This window comes from Labrus mixtus, chromosome 8 (genome assembly GCF_963584025.1).
Source record: "Labrus mixtus chromosome 8, fLabMix1.1, whole genome shotgun sequence".
NCBI classification, from domain to species: Eukaryota; Metazoa; Chordata; class Actinopteri; order Labriformes; family Labridae; genus Labrus; species Labrus mixtus.
Window position 1 is genome coordinate 25,684,738 of NC_083619.1, and position 18,324 is coordinate 25,703,061.

At 39.5% G+C, this 18,324-nt stretch overlaps 1 protein-coding gene across 8 annotated transcripts in view; it reads left to right on the forward strand.

The window, feature by feature from the left end:
• Positions 1-2,458: 2,458 nt before the first annotated feature.
• The window catches only part of LOC132979541 (rho GTPase-activating protein 12-like), a 55,933-nt gene continuing 40,067 nt past the window's right edge, over positions 2,459-18,324 (forward strand). For 4 of the 8 annotated variants that reach the window (XM_061045432.1, XM_061045434.1, XM_061045433.1 and 1 more), the window contains exons 1-2: positions 2,459-2,652; positions 9,999-10,687. In XM_061045432.1, coding sequence (XP_060901415.1) covers positions 10,067-10,687 — 621 coding nt within the window. In that variant the 5' untranslated portion in view covers positions 2,459-2,652; positions 9,999-10,066. The remainder of the gene's footprint in view (positions 2,653-9,998; positions 10,688-18,324) is intronic. The other 4 variants (XM_061045436.1, XM_061045437.1, XM_061045440.1 and 1 more) reach the window with 1 other exon arrangement.

Sequence of the window (18,324 nt, forward strand, 5' to 3'; positions counted from 1 at the left end):
TTAAAAATGATTTATATTTATTTATAGCCATTTCAAGGCTGAAGTTAGCATTCATCTTTAAAAAATATTAAATAAGATATGTAACTTATCATATTTGTTTTTCCCAGTAAGAAGTGTAGGTCTATTTTTTTTTTACATGTATTTAAGTTTGAACAATATCAACTTAATGTTCATCTGCATTCTCCGACACTTTGATGGCATATCAATAAAAACAATAATATACAAAAGCATGTTTGCACTAGCAAGGAGCACAACTGAGTAGATAAGTAGATAAAAATTGCAGACTTTGAAATGGGTTTATTTAGGTGTTAAAGTGTTTATCAAACATGAGACCAAAGGGAGGTCTTTGCTCTGTTACCAGGCAACCGCAGGTGGAAGTAGACTCAACATTCTGTACGTTTTTACGTGATTTTGTGACGTAAACGTCTCGGAACAAAACGGAAAAAACGTGTTTTTTGAAACCTGTTACCTGGCCGGCAGTGATTTGCAGTATTGATAGCCTACAACATTCAGTTTCCCTTGTTGATCATGAATAAGTACGTATTTATGTAATATTTACAGTCTATGGTATTTATGCTGAACATAAATACCTTAGACAACAGGGTCAGAGGGTTTTGCGGCTCCGTTCAGCTAGCCTCACCTCTAATGAAGCGAGCAGGTGGATAAAAAAAAACCCACATTGTGTCCAGCAAAATGTACTTACACGATGTAACCTTGGGGTGGCGCTGATTCCCCTGTTTGCGTCCCGTACACCTGAGGGCTCGCACATTAGACAAAAACTACAAAAGAGGAGCTCTCACTCTGAATATATTTCTTATCCGCTTTTGTGAGTTGATATTTTTTTTCTCTGTAAAAACACAAGTTGAAAACATCAGCTGTTTAAAAAACAATAATCTATACAGTTTGTCTGTAGATATGATGTTTGTGTGAATCACGTTTCAACCAAGAGTTTTAAAAGTGCTGCAGAAATAAAGTTTGACTTACCTACTTTTCGTTGCAATATTTGTCAAATAAAAAGACATTAATTTATTTTAAATGGGCCTATCAGGTCTAGAATTGCCTATTTAATAGAGTGGTCACCGTGGCAACATTAAAGTTTAGGCCTATGCAAACTCACTTTAGCCTACAGATTTCTCTCCAGGGAAAAAAATATGAAACACACACACACACACACACACACACACACACACACACACACACACACACACACACAGATTATAGGAGATCCTTTAAGTGGTGAGTGAGTGGTTCTCAACTGGTGGGTCGGGACCCAGAGGTGGGTTGCAGAGCCACTTTCAGTGGGTCACGAATGTGTGACTGGCAAAATCAACCTGTGTAAACAAGTCTGTGCTTTGTTCAGTTTCTTGCTTCTGTCACATGACGTTGTTCCGACTGAGGTCCAAACTGCACAATTTGTCAGTAAATAAATTTGATCGGTTGAAAAATATCATAAATTTGAGTTGTGATTTTTCCCTGAGGAGTTGGTGGTGGGTCCTGAGGCTAGAGGAGTTGAGAACCACCGCTCTAAGGGGTAAAGTGGAGGTAACAGTTAAAGCCTATATCAGTGGTTTCCATCCTGGGAAGAAAGGTTTGAGGGAAGAAAAAAAACACAAATGTAGATTTCTATAAAACATTCAAGAGTCTTTCATAAACAAAATTAGAACATTTTTTTGCTATTTTTATTTGTTATTTAGTTTCATGTTGGAGATATTTATTTACATATTACACTTGTTATAATACCCTTATTATTATTGTTATTATCGAATTATTGACTATTTCCAACAAAAATGCTTTGGCAATTTTATTCCTTTTATTAATCTTATTGCTTTTAACCTTTTTATCTTTCTCTTCTTTAAATGTTTTAGCCTTTACATGTATCCCTTCCTGTATTAATTTTACTGCTCTTAGTCTTTTTTAAATTCCTCCTCCTTTTATCGTTTAACTCTTCAGCTCTCAGTCGCTTTATTAATTTAACCAATGTCCCGTTCATCCCTTCTTTTTTATCTTCACTCTGTGTTTACAGCCTGTGATGTGATGTCGTCCCACTCTCCCTCAATTTTAATTTTGTTCTCTCCTGATTGATTTTAAACTAATTTTTCCTTCACTGTACTGAACTGCCTCTCCATACCTGCCTGTTGACTCCATATTATTCCTGTTATTTGCATTTTTTTATAAATTTGCCCTCTCTGTTGATCTCTGTTCTGTTGTTGTTTTAAGGTGCTATATAAATAAAGATATTATTATTATTATTATTATTATTATTATTATTAATAATGTAAAATGAATGCCAATAATAACCATAGATTGATGCTTGCGGAATTTAATCGAGTGAGACATCAGCTTAATAGACGATCTTTGCACTGAAGGTAGTTGCCAAAGTTGTGAGGGCAGAGCTTGTGTGCGTGCGTGTGTGTGTGTGTGTGTGTGTGTGTTTGTGTGTGTGTATGTGTGTGTGTGGATTATTACACCGGCCAGGACAGAGCAGGAGAGACGGGAGCGCCGCTATCTGTCAGACCTGACAAGTAAACCAAGTAGTTTCCACACGCTGGGTCGGACGACAGGAAACTTTATATGAATTTAACCTGCCCTGGGATTTAAGGAGTGTGCCCCCCCCCCTACTCCCCCTCCTCTCTTTAAGAAGGACTACAAAAGGTACGTAACACTGCGGCACCGTTTGGGACACTGAGGAATGTTTAGCTTGAAAGCTAATTAGCCAGCTAACGTTAGCGACAGATTAGCTCCAAGACAGACGGACAGATAACAGCTACAACTCCGTGTTAAGATAAAGAAATGGTAAATATGAATCTCAAATCTGACTTTAACTCCTTTGCTGCTTTGTTTGCCAATGTGTTAGTAAGTTCTGGGGGGATGTTGTGCAAATATCAGGAATTGTAAAGTTGACTAATCCCTGGAGGACTACGAGCTGAGGTAGTATCATCATCATCATCACACCTTTAGAAACTCAAAGTCTGTTTTTTTACCACAAAGTTATTAACCTTTTATCTCACAGAGACAGAAAATAACTCAAAATGTTTTGTGCAAGTTTTTTCTGTCTAGCTGTCAGTGGTAAAAAAAAAAAAAAAAGGAACCTGTCAGGGTGAAACAAACCTTAACATTTTACCTGTTTGATACGTGATGACGTTTAATGACGACGTATTTTAGATATGACGTCAAGGCTAGAGGTTTAGAGATCTCAGGTGTGCTTTTTTTTTTGAGGTATTAAATCTGCAGTGTAAATCACAGCACAGCATGTTGACATACTGTTGATTGATCTGTGCACTGATTTATAAATCCCTCACTTAGTCAGTGACAGCAGGCTTTTCCAAAACTGTGTAAAATATATTGAACACTGTGGGCCATCGCAAAATGCCAAAACAAGAAACTTTGCAGAGTCTGTCATCCATTGTGCAGAAATGTCATCCCAGCTTTTCTTCCTCTGTCCACAATAACATCCACAAAAAAGCCTAAATGTGGGAAAACTATTATTAAACTGAATGTTTACTCACAACACAGTAAAGAAAAATAATTTTAGCACTCTGGTCGCCCAGAGTTTTGGGAAATCAAAGTGATGTCATGAGCCAAAACAGGTTGGGAAACACTGCCTTAAAGTATTTAACTAATTATTAGATAGATAGATACTTTATTGATCCCGAGGGAAATTCAAAGCATCCAGTAGCAGGTTACAAAGACGTACATGACATGAAACATTTGTTACAAATTAAAAATTAAACCACAAAACTGACGCCCCCCCTCCCATACATATATATATACATATATACATATATATATATTTACTTACCATGTTATCAGAAAGAGCTTGATATTATAAATTAAACTCCCCATACACTTACTTCACCGTTAACTAAAGTTATCAGAAGTTGGCTGGAGATGTATCCATGCAATTTTTGGTAGGAATTTAAGATATTTATCGAGCAAATGTTGACAGTAAAATGACAGAATTTGTTGAATTTGTAAGATAAATTAAACAATTTGTTGATAAAAATTGTGATGGACATCTTTTGCATTTTTATACGATAGCATTATTAATAAGTCTAGTCAATGCAAGACCAAGTCAATATTAAACATCAGTTTCAACTCTTGATTTGATTATCATAATTGCCTTGAGTTGCAATTTTATATTCAGGATTTGTTCCAATTATAGACACCATAAATCACATCATGGATCCCCCCTCGCCCCCACATATTCCTGGTGCAACAACTAGCTGTTGATAAGCCGTAACTGTGAGCAGAAAGATTTACTGAATAGTAAAAATGTGATGTCATGCTGAATTGGATTTGGCAAGTGTGTCTTCATCACATGGTGAGTGACCCCGTTGCTTGCTCTCATTCCTACAATCAGCATCTTAACCTTCCTCTTTAGTTTGTCTATAATGCAGTGCTTTCACATTTCTCCCCGATCTGAAGATGCAAACATTAAATGAGTTCCAGCTGGCTGTGGTTTTTGCATAGTGTGACAGATTACGGTCATGACAGTTGCAGGGCACCTCTGGGAGTTGCGTTTCGAGGAAAGTCGTGGTGAGAGAGGTGTCTTAACTGGGACAGCCTGCCCTGAATCTGGGCAGTTTAGGGGAACGTGGGTCTATATCTGTTGTGCATATGTGTGTGAAGGTCACAAACTGGATCTGGGTCTGCTAGTTTCTAGACATTAGACATTTTTAATTACATTTCACTTTAAAGGTTCAGTGTTTCCCCTGGGATGGAGTTGTTTCAGGTGAAGTGGAACAGTGTTTTACTTGCTGGCAATATGCATCATATTGAATTTTATCAATAATAATGATCATTAGGTTGTGAAAAAATTGATTATGTTAAAATCGAGATTCTTATCTTCTGAGATTTTGAATTCATAACTTCCAAAAAAATGTTGGTAACCAAACTAAACCGAACTAAATTCTATTGTCGTTTTCATTTTATACAGAATAGAATTGGTTTAATCCAGCAAGTCACCCATTGCTTATTACTGGGATGTAAATAAAAAGTGTCATAACGTATTGGAATTATGGAATAATTTTTTTATTTCCAAAAATCTGCCTAGAAACTATTTTTGATTTGATTTACTTCAGGGCCATGCAGTCTGTATGAACCGATGTCACATTCCTCCCTAATACAATCAGTCATATCAACTTTTTGTAGGCTTAACAATGACTGAAATAAATATATATATCTTTTAAATGTTACGTTTTGTTGGTCATTTTTATTCTTTAGAAAGTGCTCGTCACTGGTGGCAACAAGACGACAAGAACTGATTATAAGTTTGTCAAAATGATTGTCAATGGCAACAAATAGCTTTGACTGTTTATCGCTGCTAGCATAGATAATATCGTCTTTGATGCTCAAAAAAAAAACCTAAACAGACCTTGCTGACTGTGGGTTCATTTCTTTGGTAGAAACTTGTTCCCATGAAAACAGTTGACAGATATGTTTGTGGGTTATGTGGAGTTTTTTTAGGGGAAAGAAAACCTCATTTGAAGTTGAAAAGTTGACACCTTGCATGTTCAGTTAAGACACCGTGGGAAAAAAACGACCGCTCAGACAGCTGGGTAACCCTCCCTCTCCAACCTCTTGTCCCTTCTCTTTGCACAACTCCATAATTGGAGAGAAATGTAATTCTTTAAAGAAATGACACTGGCCCGGGCGACTCTGGACGTAAACCGTCTGAACTCTGCGAACAAGTATCATGTGAGATGACCCGATGCAGAGAAGTGACCCTGTTATGTAACGCATCAATGTTTCCGTTTAACCTTTTAAACGCTCCACATTTGAAAACCCTTTCCAACATGTTGCTCTCCTTTTAGCTGAGGTGGGAAAAACGAGAGAGGGTGTTTTTCCTACATGTGCTGACAATGGCAGATTTTCCAAAAAACACATCAGTTCAAATAGTCCAACACTGACCTTGTTTCACCTTCATCGTGTCCTGTAGCTCTGGATGGCTTTCTTTCTTTCTTTGCACCCCACCGGTCCCACCTCCCACCTCTGTGAATCTTCTTACCATCACTTCAAATTAAGGTGTGGCTTCTGATTTTGCTGATTGGACTCTGAGAAGATTTGTGCTGTTCACTTAATCGCAGTGCTGCTGCTGCTGCTGCTTAATCTTGATAGGGTTTAGTGAAAGAGACAATAGTCTCCTGAAGCTTAACCTACTCTCAATGCTTTTCAATTTGAAGAATGAGAACAAAATAAAAGTCTTACCTAATGTGTGTTTTTTTAAAGGTGTGGCAAGTCTAGAAAGGGATTATAGCATAACTCATTCCATTTTATTGATAAATGATATCATTTGAATTTGATTAAAATTTACAAGCCTTGGAGCGCCGGTGGTGTAGTGGCTAGTGCACATGCCACATGTATGGAGGCTGAGTCCACCATGCAGGCGGCCCGGGTTCAACCCTGACCTGCAGCTACTTCCCCGGGTGTCGTTCCCCACTCTCTCTCTCTCTCTCTCTCTCTCTGATTTCTGACTCTATCCACTGTCATATCTATAAAATAAAGGCTGAAAAAAGCCCAATAATAAATCTTTAAAATAGATTTTTTTTAAAAGCTTTGATTATAATGATAAAATCTTTAGTCAATATATAATCATATAATGGGCATCTGTGGCTCAGTTTGCCGCCTCTCAACCGGAAGGTCGAGGGTTCGATCCCCAGCTGAGCAAAGTGTCCTATGTGTCCTTGGGCAAGACACTTAACCCCGCATTGCTCCCGCTGCTTTGGTGGCGGTGTATGAATGGATTAGGGTTGTACTTACTCTCTGATGTACGTCACTTTGGTTACAAGCGTCTGCTAAGTGAATTGTAACATAATCATTTGGTTTACCAACTTCAGAAAATATGGCTATTAAGTTTTTTTTTTTTTAAATTATAGCACAACCATTAAGCGTCTTCTTTGAAAAACCGAGAGAAATTCAGTTCATAATCACATTTACATGACTTTTCTTTAGTAGTTTGTGTTTATCACCTTACACTATTTAATGTATGTGATTCTAGTTGGACACTTTAAAATACAAAATAAGAACATTTGCCTCAAATTTGTATGCAGCTGTGTTTACATTTGCGCTGCTGTGTCATATAACCTTTGCTAAAACTGCACAAAAAAACCTTTGTTTAGAAGCATTAAACAATTTGAGATGAGATATTTGAGACTGAGTGACCGCTAGAATCAGCATCAGTCCAGACTGGCAGGATATTAAAGAGGAGTGAAAGAGTAAAAAGAAAACAACCTGGGATAAATGTTCCAGCAGGAAGGGAGGAAATTAACTCATGTCAGACTACAGGGACTTAAGTCCATTACTTTCCCGACCACACCGACCGATTTACCAACAAAGTCGTACTTCCATAAAAGCCTCGGTATGACATTTGCTGTAGAGCAGGGAGAAAAGGTCAGACCTACTGTTGTCTTTGAGTTATTACTTTCTGTTAAGTAAGAAGTAGGGGACTTTGTCAGGAGAGACCAAAATATCTCGAGGCACAACAATCTGACTGCACAGTTTTGGGTTAAACTGCAATATCTTGTCGTTTTGGTTGATCGTTGATTGTTCTAATGCGTTCAGGAAAAGCAGACAAAGTCCCTCTGTCTACATGTCTTCAAAACAAGGATTAAGATAGAAATAGGCATTCCCTGTTCTGGCGGCCAATTGAATTAGCAGGTCACAGGTTAATGAAGAAGGCTGCCAGTTCTTGTCATGATCCGCCCATCATCCAGTCTAATGCTCCTCTAGTCTGCTGGGCTCCGTGTATTGTGACTGTAATCTGTGAATTGGCCTCAGAGGTAGTGTTTGGTTTAATTTGGCTAATGGCCATTCTATGCAGCCAGTCAGTCATTTCCCTCCACGCCTGTTAGCCTGAACCATCGAGGTAATCCCTGGTGATATTATCCATGTGGTCACTGTAACAGGAATAATCCAGGATCGGTTGGCAGATCTCTATTTGGCTAACGGACAGCCGGTAAATGTAAACACTTGGATTGGATTATTGCTGCCTAACCCACATTTACTATTTAATTGAACGCTTTTTTAGTTGAGCTTTAATCCAGTGGCAACCCAAGAGTGTCGCTGTTTTCTATTCATATGCTACTTCCCATGAAATGCTCATACTGGATTCTTGTCATAATCTTGGTTTTTAAAGCAAAGGTGTCATTTCCAGTGAACCACTGATGACTAAGTGGGGTCGTCATGAGTACTGTCAGTGTAACATCCTGCTGTAGCTGCCACCACTGATGCCGTAATATCCTGGCCCTTCATTTAAAATACACGACACCCAGCCAGATTTCAACGCACTTTGAATCAACTGTAAGAGCTCAAATTTATTGGGACCTTTATTTGATTTGTTTTGAATGGTCCGCAGGGACATAAAACACATTTTAAGGAGGCCAAACAATGTCCATTACACCATGTGTTTTGTTTTCTCACAACACAGATTGCTGTTTTTTCTGTTGTTGTAATGTTTTAGTGTAGTTAGTATGGAAGTAGCCTTGGAGGGATGATACATCTATGAGTTGACTTGCAAGTTTTCTGACACCCTGACATGACGCTCCTGGCGTGATTTGAAAATGATTGAGCAGTTGCAGACATTACATTTCCCAAAAAAATTTGCCGTTTGTTGTAGGAAAAAAGTCCATGTTGCAATGCACCTTAACTCTTCAGAAACTGAGCAATTCAGGAAATACACACATCTTTGAACTCTTTCACCTTGTAGTGCCTGCAACATTCCTTTACTCTACTTCGGGCTTCATCTAGCACCAGCAACAATGTGGTATCATCTCCGTCTGTCAAAACAGCACATACAGAGCGGTAGCCTGAGGCTGTATAAGACAAGATCTCATCCTGTCAACCTCCCGCCTATCGACAAAACGTGTACTGTAGATGTAGTGAAACGTTTTCTTTTTTTTTGGCCTCTGTTTTTGCTAAAGTTTTCCCTGTAACTTTACTGGAAACGAGTCGAGCCTTTTAAAACTAAGCTTTGACTCCCATTACCTGCTCGATGCAATAGAGACTTCAAAGCTGATGTTGCTCAAGGTGTGCTGGAGTCTAATGTTGTAAGAGTTCATGTGTGAGTGTGAGTGTGCATGTGACTTCAGCAGGAAACTATGTGTGTGATTCGATTAATCTCGCCGCTCAGCAGCAACACGCCTCGGTTGCTTCTTAGCTGATATTATCTCCCAGACGAACAGAGAGGGAGGAAGACAGAGTTAGACTGAGAGAACCATAAGTCTAAGACGACCATGTGAGTCATACTGGAGTCTGCCCTCCTCACCTACTGTCTCACCTTATCTGCTGCTCTAAAGCAGTGCTGCCTTTAAAGAGGATTACAGCTCTTCAGTTTTTCTTATTCATGTCTTCATTTTTATTTAGGAGAATATATCACTTTAAAATGATGGTCTTGTTTTGTGTGATTGATGGCGTTTCTATTCTGTGATAAGATAGGACAGAAAAGGCAACTCCTCTGGTTTAACAAGTACAATGCATTAGATTTTTAATATTACTTTTTAAAACTAATTTAACATGTAAAATGTACAACTTTCTTTGAGCAGATACAAGTTTTGATTAAGGAGTGCAAAGGGAGCATTCGTTAATAGCCTTCTGTGTACAATGTACCAAATGAATGATTGCTAAATTGGCATTTTGTTTAATATTAACCTTTTGAACTCCAGTTATATGAACTTGTTTGAATATCCTGGTGCTAATGTATCTTTTAGTATTATATTGAAGCAGATACACAAGGGGGATGCATTTCTAGGATAAACAAATTGGACATAATAGTGAAAAAGTATTTTCCTAAAATAATTTTTGGAGACAAATATTAGAAATCTGGGTAGTGGTGACATCATCTAATGAATACTCTGAAGTGAAGAATGAAGAACTTTTAGGTCAAAACACTACTTGTGGGCTGGGAAATGATTGAAAAATATTTGTGGACCCTAAAAATGAAAAGAGAAAAAAGCTAAATGTATATGTTGACTAACTTTAGGTCGTTGTTGTTTTCCCTTCAGCTCAGGAAGCCATGCTTATAGACGTCGTCATCTTGGGGTGAGCTTCCTTGTGGAGAGTCAGAGGCATCATGGCGGAACTGCCTATTGCCCCGGGCCAGGTCTACATCGAGGTGGACTATGACTATGAGTACAAGTCCAAGGACCGTGTCATTGGCATCCACCAGGGAGAATGTTACATGCTGGTGAAGAAAACCAACGAGGACTGGTGGCAGGTGAGGAAGGACGAGGGGACCAAAGCTTTCTATGTACCTGCTCAGTATGTCCGTGAAGTCCGCAAAGCCCTCATGCCTCCCCCTAAACCCTTGCCTCACCCTCCTTCTTCCACTGGAAACACACCTCCGCAGAGTGGCAGTGCACTCTGGGTGAAGCCGACCAATCTGGACCTTGGACCCCCCGATCGGCCCCCTGAGAATCTTCACAGACACGAGTCGAGCAATCGGCGCTCACCCTCCGCACAAACTGCCTCTTCTGGGCACTTCAGTCCCCCCAGTCAGCGCAGGGACTGTAACAACCAGGCCGCCCTCAAAGGAGGATCCCTACCCCGAAACCGAGCTAGATCCCCAGATATGGTCAGAAGGCTGCTGGACGTGGACAGCACCCAACACTGTGACTCTGCAGGGGAAGAGAGACGCACCAACGACTCTGAGTCTGGAGACGAGCTGAGCAGCAGTTCCACTGAACATCTCCAGGTAAAGTGCTACTAAATCAAACTTTTATTGTTGAATGTTTTAACGAGTGGGAAGCTTTGCATAAGCTTTGTCTCTGAGACCAGACTCAAAGGGGAATTTTTTTAACCTGGGCCCTGTTTTTGTTTTCTAAGTCCCGTGTCCACCTGGTTGTTTTTTTCTGGGCAGAAAAGCGCTGGATGTGAGCTCAGCAGCGCTCTCATGAAGCGTATGTGTCCATCCTGTTTCTATGACAACAGCCTGTTGACAACAACGACCGATACTGCTCTGTTGCTTATTACTGCATGTTTTATATTTGAGAGGAAGCGCTTTTTCTGCAGGTGGACGACTGTTGCTGCAAACGCTTTCTCCTCATTGAAACAATTGAAAAAAAGACGCTGGTGCACAAAAATAAATTTCATGTGTACATTGATGCCTTCGTGAAGTGGTATTCTACATCATACTTCAGAGCTCATTTGCAGCTTAACAACTGTACAGCGAGTGCTTAAAGTTGACCTTAATCTACTGAGGTGCAGTCAGACAAATACAGCTTCAGTCTCAGACGCTCGATGAGATGTGGAAGCTGATTAGTTGTGCGCCCCGTCAGTGGGCCTGTTTGTTCCTGAAACCATCGGCTCGGCCTGCTGTCGAACAAAAGCCAGTGAGAAAATAGAAACCTTGTCTGGGTTGGCAGTTGGGCTACCACCGACGCCTCTTTCTTCTTCAGGTTACACATGTATTGTGCTTTTACAGTTTGTGGACTTTTGACCAAATACCAATATGAGAATGTCATAACGATCCTTCTGACTGTCCCTTTGGCAAACAGTAATAATCCAGCACAACTATTGCTTAGCAGATTTATGTTTTTGCTGCAGCTTTTACACGTTTTTTAATACCATATCACCATATTTGGGCGTGTTAGTCTGTCTACTTCAAGCTCAGTTTTCTGTTTTATCAACCAGGTTGACTCAACTCAGCTTGCTCTTGTCCGTTTTTGACGACCCTGTGTTGAGCTTTTTACAATCCTGTCCTTACTTTTTACAATAAAGTATAAATATCAGGGATGATGTTCATCTTCAGAGCCTCTTTTATGACCATGCAAATGCACATTAGTAATAATTTTAACAGTAACAGAGTTATCTCCTTTTTAAAGAAACACACTTTTCAATGGTGCCTCCTGAAGTAGACTGAGAATGAGTCACACAGTCAGTTATTTTATTAAGTAATAAAGATATTGCATTCAGTCTGTCACGGATAAACTGAATCTGAAGTGACTGACTGTATTTGTGTCACTGGTCTTACTAAACAGCCCCAAGATTTAGCTTCACTTCCACTTAATGAGTCGTGACCGTTGGCCTTTGGTCACACTGGCCCTCTACTCTTAACTTTACTCCCTGAATCACCGATTTCAGGGTGATTCATCCCACAAAGGCGTGACCCATGAATCAGTTTAATGTGTTGTTAAAGGTTATCTGAGAGTGAGCAAATACAATTTTCAAAGTCCCCGTATTTTCTCTGAAAAGCAGCCCAGACCACAATGGAGCTCCTTCCTTCCCCGGTCTTTCAGAGGGCTATTTAAACCGCGCGAGTGAAAGGTCAAAATAGCAGTCGAGCTTGTTTTGGTAATATAGACAACCAGCACAGCTTTGTCTGAAAGTGAATGCTCTGTGATTTTCTCAATGTGCTGCCATTTGATATGCAAGTGCAAGTTTTACAACAAGGTCACAGTGTTGATGTGGTTTTGAGGTTTCTGCGTCAGATACCAAAATGAGTGGAGTGCATTGCTCCTTTACATGAAGATTTGATACGCTAATTTTAGCATTCTAGCACGGATTAGCTTTGCTGAGATCTTTCTGTCGTTGTATTTAATCACTTTTCAACAAAGCGTAAAGATAGAAAGTTTATCTTCCTTCATATTAAGTCCGAATGACTTACATTTCTGAGGTGGAAAACTGTAAATACCTGTTGAGATTTTGTACTTAATAATAATAATAATTTACGCTAACTAACATGCCCCTTAAGCTCCCGTTACTCTCGTGAAAGGTCAAACTCAAAGTCTCGCAAGATTAAACACGCCAGACACAGTATGGGAGATAGGAAGCAATATTTGGAGAACGGTTCATGACTTTGAAAGCGGGCCAGCGACTGGTTCATTGTATGTTTTTTTTGCTGATCCAGGCCCCCCGCGGACTGGTGCTCCGAAATATTGCCAACGTAGTTATGCAATTTAAACAGTCCTCTCTCTCTTTCGCTTGAAGCTGGTTTTGTTTAAAAATCAAGATCTGAAGTTTTTAATGTTTCTTTACTTTTTCATACCGCTGATAATTTGAATACTGGTAACAGAGATTTAATCGTTTTTAAAAAAAAAACCACGGGGGCTGAAAGTATCCAAGTACAGAGGATTTTGACGCACCATCATGGAAGTATTTGATTACTTGGTGTTATGACATGTTCTGTATCGATGGCTATGACCGGGACGTGTACATGACAAAACTGTTAACACCGTGCTGTCTTACATGACTGATTGTTGTTTGGTCAGGTGTATACACACAGTCCTACATAAAGCGTGGTGATGTGAAACTCTCCCAGTTTCAGTGGATCACTTTGTTTGTTTTTCCTCTGTCCTGGCAGCATGCAGCTCAGGTGTGAGCCAGGACTTCCTTAAATATGCACAGCTTTCCCCTGCTCTATTTGCTTTGTCCTCATAGCTACACTTTTGATGTCTGTCCTTCCCTGTATAAGCTTATTTAAGAGAGCTAAATAGTGGCTTTTAATCGATATAAAGAGGACTTTAAACGAGACCAAAGCAGCTGTGTAAATGCTGGATATCTGCGTGTTTGTGTTTCCAGCTTCCAGGCCGTGTTCCTTATTGCCAGCTCATCCAGCTCGGTTTGATAAGTGTTACGCTTCTGTAGTAATGACTGTGTCTGCAGAGCTGCACAGCTTCTTTTCCAGGCTTCTTATCAGCTACACTGGACCTGACACTTGGTAACTACTTCTGTGACTTGTCAGCTTTCAACAGCTGCTGCTCTTTTATCCTCCAGGCTACATTCCTGTAGGACGTTTTTTAAAGTGGTTTGACCGTGGGGCTGTTATTATATCATCAGTTTGTCATTATCTCAGACTGTTCAGTTGTTTTTTTTAAATGACCATTGTCCTGAAATGAGCATTCATCTCTTTGTCATAAGCGAGATGCTGCTGAACTCATTTTGATGATATCTGAGGGACTGAAGACGTAAATGTCTCTTAAACTAAAGTCCCAGTCATGCCAGATTTTTAAAAATATGAAGTTTTGTTAGCAGAATCAATTTGTTTCAAAGGAATCTGCCAGAATTATGAATTTGTTCTCAGAAGTAGAGTCAAACTGTGCAAAAATGTTGCCTCATGTTCAGGTTCAATGCATTCTAATGATTTAAAATATATATATTATTAATCAATAACCATTGCGCCGCCAGAGCAGCGGGAGGAACTTGGAGTTAAGTGTCTTGCCCAATGACACATCAGGCATGTGGCTGCAGGAGCTGGGGATCGAACCCCCAACCTTCCAGTTGAGAGACGACTGCCCATTGGTAACCTAAACCATCTTGAAAGTTAAGGAACTGTTACAGTTTTGTTATCAAATTTAAGGAAAGGCTAGAGTTAAAATATACTCTTTTATTTTTGTATTTTTTTCAAATCTCTAAAGTCAAGCAAACCAAAAATCAATTAAAACTTGAAATGAAATGCTCACAAATTGGTTTTAGTCTTCTGGCGTTTCACATCGGACGCTGAGCTGATCTGAGCTGATTTACGTGTTTTTCCTTGTATTTGTTTCTATAGCTTGTGAGATGGTTTGTGTGACACTGCTGGCTGGATTACAAGGTGCCCCTCGGGGATAATTAAGACATCCTTGATCTAGATTGACTGACATACTGTAGGTTCAAAATTGAACAAGGTGGCATTTTTTCCAGTCCCAAATATTGTTTTCAAATCAGCTTCGGTTGAATATGCCTCACTTTAACTTCCTGTAACAGATATGAGACGTAATAATACAATCATTGAGAGTCTAGAAGATTTAAGTTACCGCTTTATTTAATCAAATTATGATCAACTCTGGAAACGTTGTGGTGTACTCCAACACATCAGGGTAAACCATCATTGCCCTAAGAACGACTCCGTCTTTTATCACCCACTGCAACCGGAGAAGATGGCCAGTAGTAGAGGAAACGTGCTGCAACACAGCTACATTGAAAAATCACATCTCATAGTATTGGAAAGATAGGTGCAGGCATGCTTTAAAAATGCAAAGTCCTGTCTTAACATTAATTTAAATTTTCATTAATATGCGACATGCCATTGATCCTTATTTGGAAAATGTTGGATAGTTGGGATGGACATTGCGTCCTGTGAAACAGATGTTCCCCTCCAGCCTCTGTCAAGGTCTCAGTGTGTTTTAATTTGCTGCTTCACTGCACCACCTCATCCTTTTCAGCTTTTCATCTCCCCTCTTACTCCAGGATCCTAATAAACCACACAGCACTGTACCAGCAGATACTGCATGCTCTGTATGTTAGGCTCTAATAAAATGAGTTTGGGATATTTGAAACACAGTGTCATCTCTGAATAAGGAGCTTTATTGTCAGCATCAAATGTCATTTGGACCTCATCTACATCTTGTTTTAGCTTCATATTTAGAAAATAAAGCTAGAGGAAACTGACTCTTCTTCTTGGGAATAAATACAGTTATCTCTTCTGAATCCAGAACATTGACTTAATAACAATACAATAAATTGGATACAATATGCTTACCTATCGGGGCAATCTTGTTGAAGAATTATCTTTTGCATGCATTATATAACCCATTTTAACCTGAACAAAGCCAGAGCGGAACAAGCAGAAGACCGGGATTCAATTAACCTTGTTTCCTGTCACAAATCTCTCTGTTATGTTTCTATTATTTACACGCCACCATGGCCAGAGTAGCTTGAACAAACATTGCACAAAAGCAGTAAAGCACCCATTTGGAAGGTGGCGGCTGCTAATTTCTAACTCTTCACTCTACGTTTGAAGAGTATCTGCAACTTTTGAGACAGTTTTCAAAGTCTTCAATTAAGAAACTCAGGCCTTTCCAAAGTCTGTAATTAAAACAAAAAAAGAACGAGGATCATTTCAATATTTCAAGCACGTCAGTCAGCAGTCTGCTTAGCGGCTCACATTTGAAGCTATGAGGCACTTCAGAGTGTGCACCTCGAGGAACTCCCCCAACCTTTGATTGTCATAGTCAATAACAGCCTCTCCACCCCGCAGACTCCCATCACTCTTTATGGCAGCTGTAATCAAGTAAAACCCTCTAATGACTCTCAGCAGGATGATTGATTTGAGGAAGCTCTTCCCCATTTCTTTGATTACTTTGTGAGGCAGGAAGTTGATTTGGCACGTCTATGTCTTTACACTGTCACACCTTGTTGTACATTATGTGGCTGAACACACCCATGAATGGTAATGTAAATCTAGCTAGTTGAATAAGTAATTTATTAATCCACTCATTCTTTCTTCCGCACAGATCTATAAAAGTTAGCGATAAACACACACACACACACACAGTCTGACAGCGCAGATAATGGGAGCCAGGCCATCTGCTGTAACTGTTTATTCTCTTCCTCTGCCTCGTTAAAAACCTTATTATATCACATGTTGGCAGGGAGAGTCACAACTCACTGCAGGATTATTTGGATGTTTAATCATCCTCGCTTTCAGGGATCCCAAATTGTTTTCTCGCTGATGACCCCCAGATGAAAACATAACAAACCCAGGGTTGCAATTTGTTAAGAGTTGTAATAAAGCATGAATTAATTACCACCGAACACGTTTTTTTAAAGCCTGTCACATTTATACAGTTTATAAAAAATGCATCTTTTACTTTTTCTACCTGAAAAACATCACTGCAGTCTTTGCTCAAGGGGCCGCTGCGCTGATGCTAAATGTTGACATAAGGGGTGTGACATTGAAACTGAATAAGCAATCCACTCTTCTTCTACTACTGCCCTTAAGCTCCAGACACACCAGACTGATACCAAAGATCTTGCTGGGATGAAGGCAGACTTTTGCAGCTACTGGTGTTGCCTGTGTCTGGCCAAGAATTGCAAATCTACGACCTTTAATTTTAAATGTTTATTTGCTCATTTTAAGGGTTTTTCAACCTTAAAATGTAAACTTTTTGTTTAGTATCAAGCCCTGAGCGATATAACAATTAACAATTATTATCACGATATAATTTTTGTTGATATAAATATAACAAATGTTTGAGAAAAGTTTGATACATCTAAACCTGTAACTACAACACCCAAACACTAGGAAATGGCGCACTAATGCCCCTTAAATGCTAGTTGACATCCGACATTGAAACTTTCACTCAGGAGCAAAAATCAGCCTTTAAATTTAAAATAAATAATGATTTGACATTTATCGTGATAGTTATCGATATCAATGGATTTTAAATGTTTTATTGTGATAACATACAGTATACAGTATATTCCCAGCGTAGTGACTTTAATGTCCCTATCAGTCTCTCTTCTGGATTTTTATTAATGCTGTGTTGTCTTTTGATTTCATCTGTAACTGATACAATATCATTGTAATTGAGGGTTGCCGCTTCAATGATCCCTCGAGTATAAATGAAGAATGTCAAATTTTAAAATACAGTTAAGTTCTATAAAATCATGCATATGGCACAAGATGACAAAAAAAACAATGGGGGGAACTAGAACTATAAAATAAAGAAGAACAACAGCAACAATAATATAGAAAAAGAAGAAGAAATAGGAGGAAAAAAATGGGGGGAAATGCTACAGCTGATCGCAAACTAACTCGCAAGTTCTGCTCCCTCTGACTGCAGGTATATCAACTGTTGTTTTTATTTTACACCTGAACATCTTCCTTCAACTCCGGTCAGCAATTAGATTTTTTTTTTTCATACCCTCGCTACTTCAAACCAAGAATACAATGGTTTGGCTAAAACTGCAAAAATAGGGTCTCATTTGCTGACCCTCCACTCGGGGCGGCTGTGGCTCAGTTGGTAGAGTCGGTCAACTCTTAGCAGGAAGGTTGGGGGGTTCGATCCCCCACATGTACAATGTGTCCTTGGGCAAGACACTTAACCCCAAGTTGCTCCCGCTGCTTATTCTGCGGCATATAAATGTGTATGAATGGGAATAGTTACTTCTGATGGTCACGTAACATAGCAACCACTACCATCAGTGTGAATGAGTAGGCGTGACCTGCGGTGTAAAAGCACTTTGAGTAGTCAGACGACTAGAAAAGAACAAACTCATTTACCATTTACCCAGCAAAGGTCAATGGCCGACAGTAGACATAGCGTGTCAGGGCCCTTTCTGTTTTCCCGACATTTGCTCACAATGTATAGGCTATCAAAGACACAATACAAGCCACAGTTTGTCTATATTCTTTCTTTCTCCGTCTTATCTGACTCCGCCATGTTTCCTGCCGGATTGTTTGTGGATTACAAACGGTGACCTTCTTTCTCAAACCTATTTGTCTCACATCTGGGTCACCATTCAGTAAACCAGAAGACTGTGTTTAGCAGCACTGTGACGTCCTTTGTTTACTAGGGTTGACTGCCAGTCATTCTTTTTCCTTATTACTTAACTGCAGAATATTTCCAC